The sequence below is a fragment of the Myxocyprinus asiaticus genome, chromosome 40 (genome assembly GCF_019703515.2).
Source record: "Myxocyprinus asiaticus isolate MX2 ecotype Aquarium Trade chromosome 40, UBuf_Myxa_2, whole genome shotgun sequence".
NCBI classification, from domain to species: Eukaryota; Metazoa; Chordata; class Actinopteri; order Cypriniformes; family Catostomidae; genus Myxocyprinus; species Myxocyprinus asiaticus.
This window is the reverse complement of record NC_059383.1, coordinates 17766799-17789696: the sequence shown is the minus strand read 5'-3', so window position 1 is coordinate 17789696 and position 22898 is coordinate 17766799. Positions and strand designations below refer to the sequence as shown.

At 38.9% G+C, this 22898-nt stretch overlaps 1 protein-coding gene across 2 annotated transcripts in view; it reads left to right on the top strand.

The window, feature by feature from the left end:
- LOC127431314 (connector enhancer of kinase suppressor of ras 2-like) overlaps nt 1-22115 on the top strand; it is a 68334-nt gene extending 46219 nt beyond the window's left edge. For both annotated transcript variants that reach the window (XM_051681706.1, XM_051681707.1), the window contains exons 10-22: nt 10-143; nt 3012-3202; nt 7971-8060; nt 8664-8869; nt 9016-9067; nt 9495-9670; nt 9804-9877; nt 11342-11413; nt 11606-11673; nt 13449-13543; nt 17289-17820; nt 20713-20912; nt 21109-22115. In XM_051681706.1, the coding sequence (XP_051537666.1) occupies nt 10-143; nt 3012-3202; nt 7971-8060; nt 8664-8869; nt 9016-9067; nt 9495-9670; nt 9804-9877; nt 11342-11413; nt 11606-11673; nt 13449-13543; nt 17289-17820; nt 20713-20912; nt 21109-21159 (1941 nt within the window). In that variant the 3' untranslated portion in view covers nt 21160-22115. The remainder of the gene's footprint in view (nt 1-9; nt 144-3011; nt 3203-7970; nt 8061-8663; nt 8870-9015; nt 9068-9494; nt 9671-9803; nt 9878-11341; nt 11414-11605; nt 11674-13448; nt 13544-17288; nt 17821-20712; nt 20913-21108) is intronic.
- Nucleotides 22116-22898: the final 783 nt, after the last annotated feature.

Below are 22898 nucleotides of genomic sequence, written 5' to 3'. Positions count from 1 at the left end.
TGCTTTTAGCCCATCATCCCCCTCAGCCCAAGTAGCAGTGTGGCCACGCCCTCCAGCACCCTCAGCACCCCATCCAGACGGGACAGCTGCGCTTTACAGGACCTCTTCATCCCCCCTCCCCCAGACGAGCCGTACACACCCAGGTACAGACACACCTAAAAACACAAACAACAATCACCGAAGCAAGAAGATACACCAAGAGTGTCCACAGACACACAATGCATTTACAATTCTACAATAAGCCTCTGAGATTTTGGCCATTACACCCTAGAGTGGACATTGGAGGGATGTTTGTCTGCCATTTGTGCAGCAAACTGTTAGTGTTGTATCTACAGCAGGAACTAAAAACAAAATGTTTTTCATTTTGGTTCATTCTGAGCAAAAACTATATTTTCGTTCTGGTTCAGAAGTTCCGCAGCCTCCTTTCCAAAAGGTTACCAGTTAGAACAAAATAAAAGAATGGTTAATAACGTTCTTTTTAAAATTACAGTACTCTGCGCTAAGGGGCGGGTGAAATACCAGTTGCAGTGTTGCCAGATCTTGCAAGAGATACAAGCAACCTGTTCTGGAAAAAAAAGCCACTTATTTAAGCGAAAGTAAGCAATTACATTTTTTCCTGTGTGGTGGATTTATCATCATAGAAATCAAAACAAGCCTCCAGTTAATTAACTAAAGTATAATTTTAATTACAGATCTGTCAAAACCCAGCAGCATCAAATCTGTATTAATCCATCATATCTAACAATAATTCAGTGAAGACTTGGAAACAACTGAGAAGTGTACTTTTTACCTCTAATAATGTTTTCCTTGTACCTGGATTAGCTGTGCATGTAGATGTAATAATTATACATCGTTGTTAAAAAGGTCTTCATTCACAGAATGCAACAACCGGCAATTAGGCAAAGAAATGTGTGATGCAGCGGTTTCTTTCAGGATCAAAGCACGTTTCATTTTTGGGGTCATCATGAAGTGGTGTAGTGGCAAAAAATTACTGTGATAAACCCTTTGGCCTTTAGTTTCATGAAAAAATAATCAGAAAGAAATTAACCGGTTATAACCAATTAACAGCATTTAAAATAAAGTTTTCACTACGGAACAATGGAAAATCACTTTGTTCCTGTTTTCGGTTACGTTCTGCAAAAAATCATTAGTTTTTGGTTTTCGTTTTTGTTCCTTGAACTGTTTTTAGTCCCTGATGAGCAGAGTAAAAATTTAACACCAAGGGCTCTATTTTAAGAGCGCTAGCATTAAGCGCAGCACTATGCCATAAGTCATAAGCGCAAAGTCAGTTGGCATGGCCATGAAGTTTAGGTATATTCGTGCAAGCATGCGCTAAGTCTAGGCGCAAGTAGGTTTGGCAAAATCGCACGTGCAATTTTCAAATGCAAATGGGCTGGATTATGTGCAATTCTGAGGTTCTTCTCCAGTTATTATTCCACCGTCTTTGTCCTATTATACAGTTCATTCCCTTAAGCACCAGCGATATAAACCAAGACAGCACATTCATAAGAATTTGGTAGTGTAAATGGACTGTATGCAATGAATTAGAGGAATAAATTAAGTTCTTTTGTGCATTAACTGCATTGATTGTCGGGCATATGTCTATGACAGTGACACGCTCCTTTTATACGCATGGAAAAATGTGATTCACCTCAGAATTTAGATGTAGGCTCCGTTAAATTACAGAGAATGTAAGTATTATAAATCATTTTCATCTACTGTCACACAAATCATGGCTAGTATTAACAGTGATTTTATCGGCATGCACTTCACTTCCAGACCTACAGGTCGATTTTGATTTTGAAAAATGTAATTAATTTATTGAAATACAAAAAATAAATAAACCAAAAATATTTCTAAATTGAAATTACACTTTAAAAAAAAGAAAAAAAGAAAGAAAATCTGTGGTCAAAAAATCCTAGCCTACCAATTCCAAACATTTTACTCTTCCCAACTTCTTCCACCGGCCCATTTTGCAGTGACTTAAAAATCACTCTGACAAAAAATACCTGGTAAAATACCTTTAGGCTTACAAATTAGACCATAAATACAATTGTAAATTCAAATAATAATAATAATTGAAAAATAAACTATGACATATAGATAGTTTAACACAAATCTCATAAATTTTTGTTTCATATAAGACAGCTACAACTCTGATCGTCAGGGACTTAATTTGATGTTCCACTAGATTTACAGAGTTTGGACATGAACTTTATTACCACCTGCTGGTGGAATCTACAAACTGCAAATGCTGGAACTGAGTTTAAACTGGTTTTCAAACATCTTAGCGCAATGACCTATTTCTCAGGAAAATAGCAAATTGCGCTTTGGGCCACTTCATTAAAATACAGTACATCCACCCACAATAGCGCAAACAATCACGCCCACTTGCACTTTGTACAGGCACAAAAATTGTGATTAGAATAATGCTCTCAAAAAAATTGGATAAGACGTTGCGCATGGTCATAGCGGGTAGCGCTGTGCTTTGCACGCTCATGAAAAATTTATCCCCAAGTGCCAAATGCAAAAACAGAAATGGCTTTGGAGAGTAAATAAAATCCGTGTCCAATAAATGTATTAGGAACTGCAACATACTGTAATACATACATATATAAATCGCAAAATAAGAACAATGCATTTACTATTTTTTCAATTCTCGCCAACCACTTTCTCAAATAAATAGTGTATCAGTGTTAAATCACTTTAGGATACAATATAAGTGCCAAAAGATGTAGGTTTACAGAAATGCATAGTCATGTGAAATAACATTTCATTCAGTAAACAATTTATATGGTTTATTACTCTTACTTGCTCATGTAATAGCATGTTCATTGATCCCCATCATAATACTAGAGATTACTTTCTTAATACTACATTGTAATGCAATTCATCTTTAAGACAGTCTTTAGAAGAAAGACTGATGAAGTCTTTATTTCTCCAGAATAGATTTATAGGTCCGTTTATAGGTTGTAGAAGGAGGTAATAAAAGATTGCTTTTACCATTGCAGAGAGGACATGGGGAATTTGACCGGCAACGGCCAGCATGCCGCCAAGGGTTCTGAGTCACCCAACTCTTTCCTGGATCAGGAGTGCCAGAGGCGTTTCCCTCAGCTGGATGAGGATGCGGTCCTGTACTGTTATGAGTATGATCAGAATCAAGGCCCCCCACCTGTACGCAGGGACAGCACTCCCACATATGGTACATGCTTTTAAGTACTTCTTACATACCTTACATGATGATGTTTGGACTTTACAGGCAGACTTCAGTGTAAAGAGAGGTCTAGCAGGTTGATCAGGGATCTGTCAGTCTGAAGGAGTTTTATGTCTGCAGCACAGCACTGAGAATGTGTTTAGGTATGGAGCACATTATAATCTGATTTGTAGAATTTACTTAAAAGGTGTAGAGACAAAGGCTGTGTTTCACTTCACTTTTAACATCCACTGGCTAACTCCCCTAAGTACTTCCCTTCGGGGTAATCCCCGCCGCCATTTTGGAAGTCTGTTCCGCTTCGTTAAGTGAGCGAGGGAAATTCTGTTGACAGACCCTCGACCCCTCGATTTTGACCGAGGGAGCGAGCCTACACACATGTACGCTTCAGGCAGCTCCATATCCCACGACGTGAAAGCAGATTGCGCTTCATAAACCCCACCCCCACACAGCTCTAATGTACGTATAATGAAAGTGAAGTTAGGTCAATTAAGCAGTTTAGAAAAGTTATATTGAGATTTAATCAGGGCTCGAGTTGAGGGGGATGTGAGGGGATGCCTTGTAGCAAGAAATACCAAAAACCATATCCGTTGTAAAACCACCATCCCCTCTTACCATCCCCTTCAGATCAGCTGTGTCATGTATTACTTAGAACTAATCATGCAAGTAAAATATTTAATTCTCTACATTTGATGAATAACAGATTTTAAATAGAATTAGATTTCGACATGTGTGGGGTTGCCAGATTTCAAGTGGTGAAATACCCCAATCAGATCTTTACACATATTCTGCCAGTCTTGCGCTTTATTTATGCAATCTTGCAGCCTTGAGCACGCAAGCTCTCTCTCCACTGCGAAAAGGCGCCGGTTATGAAAACAGCGGCAAACAGGTATGTCAGAGTTTAGCGATGGATTGACTTGTCCTTCCTAGTGTTCACATGAAACTTTTTCAAAAGTTTTGCAGACTTTCAAAAATGGCCAAGAGAACAGTTCAAGGAAATCCTTTGTCTTTCTTTAAAAAAAGAGAACAGAAGGTAAGATATTGCTAAAGTGTACAGTTACAACATGAACATTTTTCAGGGTTTCATTCATAAGACGCTTTTGTGTAGAACAACAACTTTTTTATACCACTGTTTAAGCATCCTTCATAGAAACAGCCCAAACTTACTTTGGTTATTGGAGTAGAAAAAATGTGTGTGACAGTGAGCGAACAATCTAGAGAAAAACCTTTTTCACGATTTGCATGGGTTCTTTTCACAGAATTCATCAAAACACAATAACAGAGGTAACAGTTGCATATTATGACCACTAAGGGTCAATGAAGTGATGCTAATTTTTTTATTTTATTTTGTCCAGAACTATTAAATTATTAAAAAATAAAAATGCAATTCACACAAAACATTTGCTTGAAAACATCTTACACCATGAATACACTTGAATATTTTCTGATCATACCAAGGTCTGTTCGAATACTTGATTCTGATTGGCTGGAATGTGTGCGGTTCAAACCGTTGAACATACAGGTAGTTTTGGTCAGTTTTAATCACCGATATTAATGCGCTGTTTGTAACCATAGCAACATAACATTACAGAGCAAGCAGAGTGAGCAATAGCTATTAAAAACATTTCCTAACCACTTTCAGCAGTTTAGCTAATATAATGGAATTCAGTTTGTTTTGCACAGAGGGAGAGAGAAGGATATCAGGACCTATTAAATGCGTCGCTTTCTGGCAAGGCGATGCAAGACTATTTAAACTGTAATGTGTTGTGTATGATGTGCTGCTGTGCTGAAGTGCCACCTATAGCCACTAGAGGCCCCCCGCACTCACATCTCTAACTCAAACGCTGAAGGAGAAGCACTGTTTGTTTACAAAATGCAGGGAGCATTTTGCGATGAAGCGCAAATGTGCAAGGACAAACTGCGAATTCATTCTTTTCTGATTAACACTTTTTATTGATTCAGACACATGAAACAGAAAAGCAAACATATATACACCGAATCAACTTTTAACCCCCATTATTCCCTTTCACCCTCCCAATCCCCAACCCCACCCTGACCCTCAACAAATATCCCTGTGGTCCAACTTGATAATGCACACACAAAATTAAAAAAAAAAAAAAGATATAATTTTTTTTAAATAAAAATCACACACATTTAAAACGCATCTCTCTCCACTTGCCCTCCCCGAGAGCCTTCCAAAAATGCCAGATAGGTGCCCCATTTTTTATTAAATAACTCCAAGTTTCCCTGCCTTCTATATGACATTTCTTTGAATGCCGCCACCATGACCATCTCTATTCACCATTCCTGAAATGAGGGTGCTCGAGCCGACTTCCATCACCTAAGGATGACCTGCCTGCCGATCATAACACTGGCTAGGACCCAATTTTTTATGTATTTATCCCCTATATTAATGACCGCCCCATCGCCTAAAATGCAGAGTCTGAGGCTAAATGAAATTTGAGTGTCCAAAACGTCACACATAAAACTCTGAACACTTAACCAATAATCTTGGATCTTAACACACCACCAAAAAACATGGCTTGTGTCCCCATCTTCTGATTGACATCGCCAGCAGGTGGGTGCGAATTCATTCGTAATTGAGTCGATCATGCAGCCGTGATGGATACCATACCGATATCTCAGCAGTCTAAATCTGCAGGTTCCAGAGTGTTTTTAATGGTTTTCCCCTTATCATACAGTAAGTGCTACTTTTACTGTCACTGCCATGTTTGTAACTTCGTTAAATAATGCATTTCCTCTGGAGTGTCAACCCCTCTACATTCTGTGGATTATTATTTCAGGATTGTGCATTTAAATTCACAGTTTTGTCCAAGTGTGTGATCACACTACTTTTTCTCTGTGTCTGATTTAGAACAGGCAGAGCTGCAGATCTAACGGCCCTTAGATAACATTAACCATTATTTTTTTATTCTTCCAGTTATAATTTTTGCTGCAAAAAAATCTATGACAGCTGTAACTAATCAGTGCTGGCAGATGACCATGGTATAAGTGGGATAATTCATGGCTAGGTGTGCATTAAACGATTTTAAATGCACGACATGGAGGCGAAGAACAACCCGACGCGAAGCGTCTGGGGCTTAAAGTAAAATATGTCATGTGGTGTCCAGAGACAGTAAAAAAAATAAACAATAAATAAATAAAAATCATTTAAAGCTGAAATTCTAGAAAAAATAAATGTTGGCATGACTAGTGCAGAATAATATTTTATTGTTTTTTTCTTTTTTTTAAAATAAACAGTGAAACATTTGTGTTTTAAAATATGATTAATATTTAAAAACACTTTTGTCCACCAAATCAAAGTCATGTGGAGCAACCATAGGTAGCTATTTTCTTTTTTATGTTGACAAAACCCATAAAACAGAGTGGGCACCTTTAGACCCTCAAGACTGAGCATGAAGTTTAAAAAAAAAAATCTAATATTTATTTTGACATTTTTATGAAAAGGGCACATTTTTTTCAGGTCATGTGGTGTAACCCTGAGAAAACTTATTGACATTTTTGTCTCAAAAATGCATTATATTTATATTTTTAAAAAAATAAATACCTTGAAAAATGTGTTTGAAAACATTTTTGAAATTAACAATTAAGTTGTTTATACTCTTATGTATTTAAGGTGCAAGGAAAGTATTATAATACTTTTTACTTGATGGTTACACCCAGCCACGGCCTTTGCATATTAAGTCTAGGTCTTCAGTGTGATTTATGCCATTAAGAAAACACAGATTCACAATGAATAAGACACCGTATGCCTATCATACATTACGTGGCAGTCAAATAATAATACCAACTGACATTTTTAAAACCCGTCCACGCACGAAAGCCAGAACCAAGGAGGTCTAATACCAAGAAAAAGCTCTCTAATAATATTTGCGATTTAAATTTTGCTTGCAATAAAATTTGTTTCGTCAGGGTACATGGTTACTTTTCAAAACAGCCTAATTTACACTTAGAAAACTCCTGATGTTGCTATAACAATGCAAAAAGCACTTACCAATTAGTTTGAAGTGAAAATCAGTCCTCCTTTCCTGATTAATTAATCAGTCGCACAATCATGCAGAACATCTCAGGTTTTTAAATCCATGAGGATCTCTTTCTCAACTGCAATACCAGCAGTGATGACAGCCGACTCATCAGCTAGATCTTGCGCTCTTCGCTTTCAAATTATGTACATCACTTAAAGCGTGATTGCATCACTCAAGGCCAGCTAGAAGGCCTGGACTGGGCTCTGCTTCGGGCATGCGATTTCTGAAACAGTTGTCACACTTTGCTTGTAAGCATCGAGGAATAAATTCTGATTGGATACATTTTTTGGTTTTTTTTGCTATTTGTTTGTAGATGAATTAGGAGTGGAAAGCGATTGAAAATACATAGGCAAAAAGGTCAATGAGAATGAAAGATGAAATGATGAAATGAGGATGAAAATTATTTATTTATTAGGCATGTTACGCCAGCAGAGAAGGCTTTGCTGGCCCTGAGAAATCACCACTGGTTACACCACATAATAAGTTTAACAATTTTTTGTAGAAAATGCTAAAAAGGATTTTTAAGAAATTCATGAAATCAAATTGGACACAAAAGATTACATTTCTAAGAACTTGAGACATGTGTTTTAAAGTAGAGTTTTAAAATATTTCTAACACCTCGGACAACCTTATTTGTCAGTGGCCCATTAAGCATTAAACACTGCTGTAATATGTAATTCGATTTTTATTAGATATCTCTGTTTGTGTACTAGGACGGCTAAGGCCTATTTCCATGCCTGTGGAGTATAATTGGGTTGGAGACTATGAAGACCCAGCCAAGCTGAAAAAAGAGCTCAGGAGAGGTGCGTGCTTGTGTGTGGGTGAGAGAGAGGGGGCTGTTGTTTTTATCTCTCTTCCGTAGGTTATTTGGAACCTATGATTTCATACATTTTGCCTTGACCTCTTAATTGGCATATTTTATATATCATATCTTTGGCCACTGCTCTCAATTGGTCCCCCATATCCCCTATTATATTTACCTAATTTTGTGCTTAAATCTGTCTGCCAGTATCTTCATGGCTCTTTGTTTAAGATTTTGGGATTTTTTGGTTTTCCATTGCCATGGTAACGCCAACATAGAGGTCTTGCCAAGATGCTGGGTTCTGATTGGCTAAGACCAGGCTCGGTTGCTGAAGGAGTGGGAGCAGAGAAAATGCTTTCTTTAGTCACACTGGCAGATTTTTTTTTTATTTATTTTTTTCATGCACAACCCAACATGTTTCAGCCCTGTTCTTTGATCATAAACCCTTTGATTTCAACTTTAACCATTACATTATTCAGGAAAGCAGAATCAAAACTGAACCTTTGTTTAACAAGAATTCTGAAATAGAGAAAACACATTGTAGATGTGCTGTGTCCCATATTCTAACCTGCATAGTTTTATAATACCACACTTTTGTTAACAGAAAATTCCCAGCTGCGATATGTGAGTGAAGAAAAGGCGGGGCCAGAGGAGTATCACATAGGAAGTCGCAGCAGTAGGCGTAGCAGGAGGAAGAGTGAGAAAGGTAGTAGCCCCGCCCACTATGCCCTTGTCCCCGCCCTGCAGATGGATATGCTGCAACAGGACTCCCTGGCCACGCCCACATCAGAAACCTCTACTGTCTATCTTGTGAGTGTACTGTGTCTACTGAGGAGAACTCAATGTATAAATCAATCGAAAGTATGGGGGACTGCATGAAATTACATTTATTTCCAACTTTTATTTATCATTAATAATTAAATAATTAAATGTATTATTTATTTATTCCCTTTCAGACGTTTGATCGATCGTCAATGCACTCCCGGTCAAAGAAAGTTAAGTTAAGAGGTGAGATGTTAACTATTAAATATTGCTAGAAAACATTTTGATAAAGATTACATAACAAGTTCTTTCTTTGACGTGTAGTAATTATGTACATTAAAGTGCTTCACAGTTTATTTTTTTAAACAGTTAAACAACTGACATACCAAATAAAAAAAATGTAATTAAACATTTCATTCAACATTCAACATTTCACTGAGCATTTTTGGATTCAATTAGAAAAGAATGCAAAATAGAAGCATTTTCACAAGTGATCTCAGACTTTGGACCCCACTGTATTCGTGCACAGAATAAACATTATGTCAAGACATTTCTCTGTCATTATATGGCTGTAAATCAAAAAATCTTCACTGATTTGATGCTGTTATTGCCCCCAACCTTTCATTTATAATGCCCATGCTGACATCTCTGGTCTCTCTCTCTCTCTTTTCAGCTGGCTCCCTGCCCTCCATCAGCAAGCGGCGAATCTCCTGCAGGGACCTGGGCCATGGTGATTGTGAGGGCTGGCTTTGGAAGAAGAAGGATGCAAAAAGCTATTTCTCCCAGAAATGGAAGAAGTACTGGGTTGTGCTGAAAGATGCCTGCTTATACTGGTACACCAATGAAGAGGTGAGGGCATGAGGTCATTCTTCTGTCTGCAGCACTTTAAACAGAACAGTCCATTTGGTTGCTTACAGAAGCACCCTGCCTACCCATAACACATCAATCTATCTCAGTTTTCCAATCCACTGTTCTTTCTCAGGATGAGAAGGCAGAGGGTTTTGTCAGCCTGCCTGAGTTCAACATTGATCAAGCCAACGAATGTCGCAAAAAGTTGTGAGTACACTCAAAAAATATAATTTGTCCAATTATATTATTGAATATAATGTTTCCATGCAATTTAATAAGTTAAATTAAACATTTTCAACTATTTAAATAATTGTGGATATTTTCTAGTCTTGTTAAAATAAATGTAAATTATTTTATTTGTTCTTACTACGGTAGATACAATAAAAATGGAAACTTATCTCGATTTTAAATTAAATACACTATATGGGCGGGTGATTTTTAAGAAATGCTTGATTGAATTTCCAACGTTTCTGTGTCAGTCTTTGTGCTCTATTTTAAGAGTGCTAGTGCTAAGCGCAGCACTATGCCATAAGTCATAAGCGCAAAGTCAGTGAGAATGGCCATGAAGTTTTGGTATTTTCATGCAAGCATGAGCTAAGTCTAGGCGCAAGTGGGTTTGGTGAAATCGCTCCTGCAACACGCTAATGGGCTGGGTTAAGTGCTATTTAATTCTGAGGTTCTTCTCCGGTTATTGAACTGTCTGCATCTTATTTTATTTCCTGTCAAGCACCAGCGATATAAACAAAGACAGCACATTCATAAGAAGTTGGTAGTGTAAATGGACTGTATGCAGTGAATTAGTATAAACGAAAGTATAATCAAAATAAAAAAAAATCAAATCAAATCCAAACATTTTATCCTCTACAACTTCTTTCACTGCCACATTTTGCAACAGGTGGAAACATACCAATACAAATTAGATACATAAATACAATTGTAAATATAAATATAACATTATTAATAATTGAAAAATACACCATGACCTATAGAAAGTTTAACACAAATCTCATAATATTTTGTTTCATAAAATGGCTACGACAGTGATTGTCAGGGACTTAGTTTAATGTTCCACAATATTTTCATAGTTTGGGCTTGAACTTCATTACCACCTGCTGGTGGAATCTCCAAACTGCAAATGTAGGAACTGAATTTAGACGTTGCGCTGAAAACAGACATGGTATTTAAACGTCTTAGCACAGTGACCTATTTCTCAGAAGAATAGCAAATTGCACTTTGCGCCACTTCATTACAATACAATACACCCACAGTTTACACACATACACCCACAGGCAGTGCAAACACTACCACCAGTGCCCACTTGCACTTTGCGCTGGCATGAAAATTGCACTTAGAATTAGTGCTCTCACAAAAATGTTGCCCTTTATCTGGATTTCTGTGTATCCGGTTATGGCCAGCAAAAATTATTCATGTAGTCCTGACATGTAGTCAACTTCCATTTACAAATTTTAATTAAATGCACACAATAAAATTACTAGAACATTTTCAAAAATTAATTAACTACTTTTAATTAATTATACTGAACAAACAGCAAAAATAATTTGAGTGTAAAATTTAGAAACCCATTAGGTTCGTTTGCCTTTTTTTTTTTGTAGCTTAGAGATGCAAGGTTGCCATGTTTTGACACAGTTTGTATCTTTTGCCTGTTTTCAGTGCTTTTAAGGCTTGCCATCCTAAAATCAAGAGCTTCTACTTTGCTGCAGACAACGTGGATGATATGAATAGGTAAGAAAATGTAAATGTAAAATAAAAAATTTAAACATGCCTTGTTTTAATTGCCATTAAAACATGATTCATAGTGTAGATTCAAAGGTACTAATTTTAGCAACATCCCAAATGGCTCTTTCAAATTCATGTGGCATTACAGCAGTGTTAAGAGCTTCCCAGGTAACTGCTGTTTACTATGTATGCTTGCAGGTGGCTCAGCCGAATGAACATGGCGGCAACAGCTCACTTGGAGCAGAAGAGGATTCGACAGGATCATGGTGAGAGGATGCCTTCATGCTTGGCTAAGCCTGTCAGATCAATTATTCTCACACTCTGATGTTGTGTGGTCTGGTTTGCGAGTCCTATAAAGATATGTATATGAAGTAAAACGTGTTAGATGCGTGTGCTGGCCGTTCAAATTTAAAGTGTTCTCATGACAAGAACATGCGATAAATGGTATAAATTAATATAATTTCAGTCATGACAACGGTCGGAATGATTTAGCATGTTAATATGGGTATGACATAATGGTAGGATTTGGTCTTGGCAAACTAGATTTTCTACTTCTGCAGAACAAGTATGGAGACTTGCTACTACTAGAACATACACAGACATACTGTGTTAGAATGTGAACATGCTGCTGTTGCTGTTCAATTAGACAAACACAAGACATGCTGTATCGAGCATGTAGGACATGCTGCTGCACAATTAGACATGCATACAATCCCCCAACAAAGCAGGGAATCCACACAAATGCATAACACAAAACACAAACCCCACAGCAGTGGAGATCTACCTTGAAGACTTGTGTACTACTGATGCTCTGAAGAGCCATGCGCACCGAGTGTGTACTAGCTACATGTGGCTGGGCCAGCTTAGAAGAATGGCTACTGACATAAATCTCTATGTGTGCCTGAGCCAGCTTGGCCACTTTATTTAACTAGTGACTTAGCCTTGCTAAATGTGGATACATTTAATTACCTAAGATGGTGAAGGCTTACCTTGTTAAAAAAAAAAACCTTCTATGTGTCATGGCCAAAGCTGACCATACCGTGCAAGTTGATAAAAGAAAACCCCAGCAACCACTTGATGAAAATTCATTGTAATGAAACCAGCTTATCTGCAAAACTGCACAATTTAAATGTTAGACTATGAGTATGAAAGCTGATTGACTAACTGATTGCATGTCAAAGGCCCTATCAGCTATCACCATGCAAGCCGATTGGCTTAACACATCGCATGTGAGAAAGCCAATTTGCTAACTGATAACAAGTTGACAGAACCTATCAGCTTGCGCCATGTAGTTTTATGACTGAACTTCAAGTCATTTTATCTGTATAGTTCACCCAAAATTCTGTCATCAGTTATTCACCCTCATGTTGTTCCAAACTTGTATGACTTTCCTTCTTCCATGGAACACAAAAGTAGATGTTAGGCAGATTGTTACACTCAGTCAGTCACTATTCACCTCCATTTTCCATGCTATGAAAGTAAATGCTGACTGAGGCTAACATTCTGCCTAACATCTCATTTTGTGTCATATGGGTTTGGAACAACATTATGGTGAGTAAATGATGACAGACTTTCTATTTTTGGGTGACTCTTTAAAGCTGAAATGTAAACAGTGTCACTGCAAAAATAATAACTGCTTTCAAACAGGTTTCCTGAATACTCCTCTGTTTGCTCTTGGTTGAACAATGAGATAGTCCTGCCCAAAAACACACAATTGGTAGAGTCAGTGTTGCTGTTTTGGGCTGGCTGGGATGCTCAAACAAACAGAGGAGTGTTTCAATAGAACCACAGAGCCACAGTGTTTACACTTTGGGGAATTTAACCTACATATTGCTTACATATATGTAGCTGTCTATACATATTAAGTTGGGAAGCGAGAACGTATTTCTGCATCAAAAAAATTACACATTTCAATACAGTAAGAGGTCACATTATGGTTACATGACACACTAGCATCAAATTGATTGTGTGTGCAGCCTTCAAATTTCAGAATTCTTGGACTCGTCATCTGTTAAATGCATATTTGCTGTCTTTTCCTCAGACTACTGGAGCGAAAGTGACCATGAGGATGCTGATCACGTGTCTAAACAGGACAGCCCTCCACCTCCCTATGACACTTATCCTCATGCTACCTCTGTAAGTCTTATCTGTCATTTTGCCTGTTTGTCTCTCTTTGTGATTGGGTTCCTTAATTTTGCTAGGTCTTTGTATTACTCTTTGTCTCATATAATGTCTTTCTCTCTTCTCCTTCACTTTATTTCTTATTACGAACCCTGACAGACCTCTGTAAGCACATCTTCTCACCTTCTATCACTGCATGTCTGTCTTTGTCACCATTTCTCTGCATTTGTATGTGACATTTATAGAGTGCAACAGTCGATTCTTGGAGTAAAAATTCCATTAACTTTTTCCAAAGAAAATAATTTTTTTAGCAATAACATATAAGCATTTCAAGACAGACTTACCATGAGCTCTGAGATTGTGAAGTGATGATATATGATTCTGTAGAGACCACAAGTCTTTGATTTCAATTTCAACTTCTTATGAGGTGAAACAATGCAGAAAGTCATGGGGGAACAAGACAAGGACAGGGAGAAAGAGGGAGGGAGAGCAGGATGAAGAATGAGATGTGAAGGAGCAGAGAGAAAAGGAAGCTGAAGGACAAATTAATTATTTATACCTTGGGGATGATTGTGGCTGCTGTAAAATCATAGTCAAAAAGCAATTTTTAAAGTGGTCCTCTGGCTCCAGCTCTCTGTTATCTTAAAAAAGAGACACAAATCAGCCCCATAATCCAAAACTGGAGAGTGTGTGCTGCTGTTTCAGACTTCTCCATCCAGGCTGGGCCTAACTAATGGTGACAGGAGTGAGCTTGTAATGGAAGACAGCAGTGAGAATAGGACAAATGAATATAAATACCGCACTTTGTTTATCGGTTATTGTTGTCCATTGGTACTGTCCTGGGTCCTGACTGGTGCTGTGTTGCTTCTTTCTGTACAAACCTCAAACTCATAAAATATACCAAAACCTTGTGTAAAGGGGTTCAAAGGGAAAGCAGGAGACAAGAACCGGCTTGAAGGTGCAACTCATAATTTAATAGTGAATTAAAGCAAAAGCCAAATAACAACCAAACATACAGGACAGCTGCCTGAAGCTCTCTCTCTCGAACTGTCGTCTCCGGTCACCTTTATCCCTCGCTTGCCTCATCAGGGTGATTGGGGTCCTGGCGTGCGTAATTCTGGGCTGGCCCCGCCCTCCTCCGCGCTACACTCCTCCCTGCGTTGCCTCAGGCCGGGGAGCCCCCGGCATGATGTACATCCCCCCCTCCTCTCCGGGAGGGGGCGTGCCTTGCACCCCGCCTTTCGGCGGGACAACCCTGCCTTCTTCGACCTGGGAGGAGACAGGAGAAAAAAAAAAAAACAGCCGAGGGAAAGGCCAACACAGAGCGGCATTGAGAGAGAGAGAGGAGGGAGAGAAAAAAGAAACTCACTCACCGGTTCTCTGATGAGCTGTCGCGTGGTCCTCAATCACTCCTACACCCTCTCAGGCAGATGACAGCCACTCCTCCCCGGGTGGACCGGAGTCAAACCTCCGATCCCCAGCGGACAGAACGCCCCTCCGTGTTTCCAGCGGCACGTGGGGACACTCCTCCGCCCCTAGCAGCGGCCCTACCGCTCCAGGTGGTCGGGGAGTCGATTCCCTCCTCCCCTCGCGGATGGCGGTCTTCCCTCGACTCCTCTGCATTTCTGGTGGCTGGCAGGGCACTCCTCCGCCCCTGGCAGCAGCTCCATCGCTCCAGGCGGTCGGGGAGTCCAGTCCCTCCTCACCTCGTGGACGGCGGCCGTTCCCTGCGGATGGCAGCAGCGCTCCCCTGGGTGGACGGCAGTGTTGAGGACTCTACGACGGGCATCCTCCATCCCGGGTTTCGTAACCAATGTAAAGGGGTTCAAAGGGAAATGAGGAGGTGGGAACCGGCTTGAAGGTGCAACTCATAATTTAATAGTGAATTAAAGCAAAAGCCAAATAACAACCAAACATGCAGGACAGCTGCCTGAAGCTCTCTCTCTCTCTCTCTCAAACTGTCATCTCCGGTCGCCTTTATCCCTCGCTCACTTCATCAGGGTGATTAGGGTCCGGGCGTGTGTCATTCCGGCCCAGCCCTACCCTGCTCCGCGCTACACCTTGATTGCTAAAGAGATCAAAAGGGCCATTCACACATACAGTACACTGATATGCAGCAACAAAGCAACCATAAGCCATTCGTTTTTAATGAGAGTTGCCGATTTCCAATAAACTGAGCGACAGCGACTGTTGCAATGTAGGCATGTTCAGCAATGCGACAAAGTTAAGCAAAGTTTACCTCATGCAAATGAGCAGCGACACGATGCAACATCTAACAATGGGGGTGAAAACATCAGAGCACACATGATCAGTCTCCTGAGAGATACTGTAGTAAAGCTTAGGGAAGATGCATTAATTGAATGTAACTGAGCAATTTCACTGTTTTATATAATTTGTCTCTGTGTCCACATGCAGGAATATAATTAAAAAAAAATAATATGTGTGGAGAACCGTGTCAGGAATTTTCAGGAATGCACTGATAATCGTTAGGGCTGTTGATGTAAAGCGTTAATTTAGTGCAATTAATAATGTAAAAATAACCCAATTAATCATGCCTCCTCACCTAAATTCCATAATAAAAGTATTTTTCTACCATCTGAGCAATTCAAGCTTGAAATATCTAACTGTGTTTTTTCGAGCCACGTTAGCAGGGGGCATTCAGCGCGCCTCAACAAGCCTCACAATAGCACAGCCACTTTTTGTATAGTCTAATCAATGCTTTACTCATCTGCCACAATAATTCAATATCAAGTAAGCTGTGGGGGCCTGGGTAGCTCAGCGAGTATTGACGCTGACTACCACCCCTGGAGTCGCGAGTTCGAATCCAGGGCGTGCTGAGTGACTCCAGCCAGGTCACCTAAGCAACCAAAATGACTGGGTTGCTAGGGAGAGTAGAGTCACATGGGGTGACCTCCTCATGGTCGCTATAATGTGTGGTTCTTGCTCTCGGTGGGGCGCATGGTGAGTTGTGCGTGGATGCCGTGGAGAATAGCATGAAGCCTCCACACGTGCTACGTCTCCGCAGTAACGTGCTCAACAAGCCATGTGATAAGATGCAAGGATTGACTGTCTCAGACGCAGAGGCGACTGAGATTCGTCCTCTGCCACCTGCATTGAGGTGAGTCACTAGGCCACCATGAGGACTTAGAGCGCATTGGAAATTGGGCATTCCAAATTGGGGAGAAAAGGGGAGAAAAAAATAAATAAAAATCAAGTACGGTTATAAAATAACTTCAACTCAAATCAATATTTCATATCCATTTATTTATTTATTTAGTGAGTACTTATGTAATAAGCAGGATATAGAGCAGTCAGATAGTCACTTTGCAATATAAACACCTTGCAGAATTTTAACACAAACCTGGAGGTGAAATTCAGCTGTTTCTGGAGACTCTGCTATCTTTTACTTCTCACATAATAACATTGTTTTCAACTCAAAACAATATTTCCTGTCAATTTAATTACTACTTTTTTTTAAGAAGCTGAGTGATAAGTGGAATAATTTACAGTCAGCTGGTCAATATCAGCTGAGTTGACATTTTCTCCTACATTGCAAGAGCTGATTGCTTAACTGATTGCTTGTCATTCCATTTGTGGTCCTATTTCAGTGGTCAGTTATCGCCAGTTGCATAACCCACCACAAAAGTTAGTGCATTCAGCAGTAGGAATGCCTACTAGTGGCCAACAGTACATTGACTTACAGCAATAAAATTCCTTTGTGTAAACAGGGCATAACATGTGGTCCTACTCTATATTACAGGCCAGTCCGTTCCAGGAGTCCAAACATATCCGCCCCTCCTCCGCGGAGACCATCCAGTCTCGTTCTGCCCAGGAGGCATTCCACTCCGAGACACAAGGGGGCAGTGTGAGCAGTGCCAGCTCTCCGGGCCATAGGTCTGCCAGTCAGCGCCGTTCGTGGCAAGACCTCATTGAGACGCCCCTCACCAGCTCTGGCCTCCATTTCCTGCAGACACTGCCACTGGACGATGCTGTGTTCATCGATTCCAACCGAGCTGTGCCTGTAGAGCTCCATCGCCAGTCCACTCTCCCTGCCCAGCATGTGCTGCCACCAGAACACTATGTCCCTCACACTACACCCACCCAACCCAGCCAGAAGCCCATGACAGCTGGAGGAGGAGGGGGAGGGGGAGGACTTGGAGGAGGAAGCAAGCACCGCAGCTTTACCTTGCCCCGTGATAGTGGTCTTCATGCCATCCTGGCTGCCACCAGTGCAGCTGAACACGGAGATGCCCAGCACTACCAACTGGGATGGGCTCATGCCAGAGACACAGGTTAGTGCACTGATAATGCATACGAGGGTAGGGTTTCATATGTAGGCAAAGGCAAGTTAGTGGACATGTTGGAAAGTGTGGGCAAAGGCAAGTTAAGGATCTGTGCCAGTTTCATGAGTCCATATAGAATTGTGTTGTTATTTTGTTTTTTTCGTAATATTGTTGATAATTTTATGTGTGTTTGTAATTAATTTTGTGCATGTGCTACTAATTTGAAAGTAATAATTTTCAAGGAGTTCTATAAATCCTGGAGAGGACTATCCATTCGTCTCAGTGGCAGTTGCTCAGCTGGCACATGCCGCCCCAGAAGTACTCGATGAATACTGCCATCTTTGCTAATGAACACTTAGTTCCGGAAACATTTGTCATGTGACTGCAGCAGGAAAATGACGTCATGTCAGCACTGATTGGCTGATGCCACCACAAGAACATACACTGTCCCAAACCCTTCACTAGCTTCAATCCTGAGCTGTGACGTCTAAGGCAGCAGACAGGGAAAAATAGAAGTCCATTACATAGACTTTAATATAATGAAATATTTGTGATTTACTGTATTTGTTGCTTGCAAAATGTTTATTTTGCCAGAATACACAGCTACTTCTGCAGTGCTGAGGAGTAACTAACTTAAGGTAGCGGTGCTACTAACTTAACTACATTTTCAGTAGCTTGACAGTAGCTCAGCTGTTTTCAAAATAGCATAGATTTTCCAGTAGCAAGCTACTTTTTCCAACAAGCACCAGTGTAACTGGTTTTTGACACATTATTGCGCACGTATGCAGCAATTCAGCCAAGAAAATGTGCGCTCGTGTTTATCACCATGTTTTCAACGTAGCTATATAAAATAGGCTGTTTGCTTGTTTTATTAGTTATATTTTGTAAAAATGTATTTAGGTTCAGTGTTTTATTTAGTAAACATTGTTAAATGTATAAATATTATATTTAGTATAAATTTATGTTGTATATTTGTTCAATCTAATGTCACCTCTCTAATTGTTTAATGTCACCCTAATTGAGATCTTCATTTTTTTTGTGTCAAAAGTCTGCTCTGATTGCAGAGTTAAATAACATAATCTATTTTAAATAGATCTCTCATATTATTAAAACATTTTTCTTTTTCTAGCTACTTCTCGTAAGTAGCTTGTAGTGTGGCTAACTACTTTTTGTAAAGAGTAGCTTTACTGTTGTTTAACTACCTTAAGATATGAGTAGCTTGTAGCTTGGTTAGCTATAGTTTCAAAGTTGTTTCCTTAAAGGTGCACCCAGTATTTTTTTCCCCATTAAAAATGTTTTACTCTTAAAGAAATGAATTGTAATTGTGAAACATTCGTATAAAATCATGACCACTCACATGAGATGAGGACTCTAGTCATATCAGTAACTTTATAAAAGCTGTTTTATTCTACATGGGGCATGGGCGCCCTCATAGTTGCTGCCATTTTAGAATCACATGACCAGCTGAATACTACTCGCTTAATCTCAGTAACCAGCTTCTTATTGGACAGTTTCACTCTTGGATTAAATTAATCATAGCTGATTGTGAATAATTAATTTCTACAATGGCATCTGTAACTGAAAAGTTTTTATTTTGAATGATGCTGCATCCAAACCACTAGGTGTCACTGTAAGTCCAAGATGACATGAACAAAAAGTTACTGAGTGCACCTTTGACACTGAACTTTTGAGGCCTTTGAGAAAGATGCTTTTTTTTTTAGCAGAATGGTAGAACTATGGCATCTACCTGCAGGGGCTAACTTTCAGAAGCTAATCAATGACAATGAGAATCACCATCCTGTGCTTATGTAGTTTTTAGTATGGCTTGACAGCTTGTTAGCCAACTGGCAAAATGTATGTATGCTCACCATTTGTATTATGCTTCAGTTGGTATCATGATTGAATTTAATTTTTGCAAAATGTCCCCGAGAGGATGCTGTGTTTTCCTTCAACACTCAAGCTGTTTGTATCGTGGCCTCAAATGATGAACATATTTCTGGTTGATTGAGATGCACTGTAGCTGGAAATCTCCGCAGAATACCCATCTCCCATAAGACCTTCAACAGCCTCATATTAGGTGCAGTCCTTATAATCTGTTGTGACAGCTCGCGATCCTGTTTCGTCCCTCCTTTCTGTTCCACACACACACACATTTACCAATTCTCAGAAACTACCCCAAAGCACACAAGAAGGAGTCCCTTCAGTCCATGTTAATGTCGTCTCATAGATATAGTTAGATGAGTATGGCTTCAGGGCCATTCTCTCTCGCTGTCTTCCTCCTTTCTTTCTTCCTGCTTGGGATCCCTGATTGTCTTGCTAGTGTATAGTTAAAGCTATCTCCTTCATGCAAACAGCTAATGGGGTCATTACATAAACATTACTGGTCATTAATGCTGTAATTACGTCAGTGTACAGTGCCTGCCAATTTTATCCTATAACAGGTTCAGTATGGTTTGAAGAAATGAGATCAGCTAGAGGAATGACATAATATTCAGTATTCTACAGCTTTTAACATTTTTGTCTTGATCACTTAAAATTTTCCTATTTTGTCATCATTTACTCATCCTCATTTTGTTCCAAACTTGTATGACTTTCATTCTTGTGTGGAACAAAAAAAAAGGAGATGTTAGATAGAATGGTAGTCACCATTTACTTTCATTGTATGGAAAAAATGTTTTTTTTTTTTTTACTTTCATTGTATGGAGAGAAAAAAAAAGATTAAGGCACTTACATCCGTTTAATCTTTCTCATACCGCAAGGATTTTTCAAAAGTTGTGATTATGTTCAGTTTAGATTCCTCTGTTGACAAATTTGTTTCTTGTCTGTTGAGTTTTACAGTATTTGATAATCACAGATTTCAAATCATTGTCATTGTTTATAACACTTCAATGCCCTCTACAGATCCAGGGCGGGAGCGCAGGCACCAGGCTGACTCATTGGTAGATTTGTACAGGGCTCTGGAGAGGACTAGTCTATCACCAGTCAATGAGCACAGGTCCTCTTCTCGTTTAGAGTACAAGCGATCATTCGTCCGTCGCTGCAATGATCCATTATTGAATGAGAAACTGCACCGCCTGCGGATCCTGCAAAACTCATTCAAGGTGCAGTTTTCAAGTATTTCTTTTCATTTCTACCAGCATTTTTGTTGTTGTTGTTGTTGTTGTTTGGAAACACGAATAGAACACCAAATAACTTGTCTTTGTGTGGGTGGATGAGATTTGTCATTGATGTCTTATGATCATAGACGTGCTGCATAATTAAATACACATCATTAATCATCATGTCATGTTTTGACAGGACATCCCTCTTCAAGAGGCAGAGACAAAGATCATTCATCGCGATGTGTAGCCAGATTTACAAAAGAACACAGCAGGGCACAGCACCAGCTTTTTCAGCCATATCTGCTAAAAAGTTGTTACACAACTCTTTTTACCAAACTTCCACTTCTTTCTTAAAGGATACTTCTCTTTCTTTTGCTACAACGTTCATGATTTTCCTCCGGTTGCACTCACTTTACTTCTGTCTAGTATTTACCCTCTCTTATATTTATGTTCTTGCACATGCTAATGTTGGCATTATTTTGTACATACAGATTCTTTTCTTTTTTGAACTGCTTAAACATTTGTGTTTGTAATAATGACTTACTGACTTGAATTTGCCCTCCAACTGGGGCCAAATAACTGCACTTCCAATGAACTCTAAAGAACTCTAGCCTATGTAGTGTCTCATGACTTAAAAAATAAAAAATACAGGGAAAGATTAGAATTACTGATCTAGATATTATTTTATTATTATACGATTTGCATGGCCATTGTCTGGTTAATAGATTTCCTGTATGTGATGTTTGTTTTAATGGTCTTAACTGAGAGTGTTAAATTCAACTTCATTGAAACTAACATTTTTCAATGGTAACTGTTACTGTGACTGAGAGAAGGACAGATTGTGTGTCTGTGTGTGGGTGCATGTTGAAATCATAGGTTTGTTGTATATAAGGTATGTTGTAATATTCTGACCGTTTGCACCCTAGTTCTTGAAATATTCTGTGTTGAGCAGCAAGGTACTTGCTATAATATTGAACTCAAATAATTAGTTAAACACTTTCTATTTTTGTAAGCATGATATTTATTGAGATGTTTGGACATCGTTTTGTATGCTGAATTCTGTGTTATCTTAAGATAACTGCAAGTGTAAAATCCTTTTGTGTTCCCAAAAGATCTTTAACAAATTGAAACTTTTATGTGAAAGCACCAGTGTTCTAGTATCTTCAAAAAGTAATTTTATCAATAAATTGTGTGATGTTTTGACATTCTTTTAAAATATCTAAATAACTGTATCTTATGAGTATGACTTATAAAATAATTTTAAGATTTACGCAGTTTCATAACAAAATTCCATAAAATTTAATTGAGTAATTTTTAATAAAATACAATTTTGTTTTATTAATTTAATTTGGTTAAACAGGACACAATTCCATTTGATGGAATTTTATGAGAATAAATATAAAAGATTTTAAAGTGAAAGCAAAAGTCATCTAGTATTCTTCTAGAAAAGAAAAATAATTGTATCAAATTTATGTAGCATCTTTAATCACTGCATAATATTCTAATCTGTAGCTGTCTGAAATCCAGTATTCCTAAAGCTATTTCAGATTAACAACAGTACTTAATGTACAGATGTGGATGATGACAGCTGAGCTGTACTTGGCCTACATTTATTCAATGATTAGTTAGATCTCACTTGTGTTCTGGCACTGTACATTGCAGAGACAATGCACATGCCCACAGACGTGCTAAATAAGGAATCTAGTCTTGTTCAGCTGGCAATTAAAAAGCTTGGATTGGCAAATAAGGAAAAAAAAAAAAAACTTATGTAAAGGAGCTCAGATGAGGGCTTAGGGAGTCTGAGAGCAATGTGATTTTTTTCAAAACATTTTATTTAGTCTTCCCCTGAATAAAAACAAAAACAAAAAGACTATTATTGGTCCCTTATGTTTTGCAATTAAAGGACCACTTGTAAAAATACTACTTGTAAATATCAATCACTAACAAAAATGTACCAAAAAGTACCATTGTAACGAGGCAGACGTG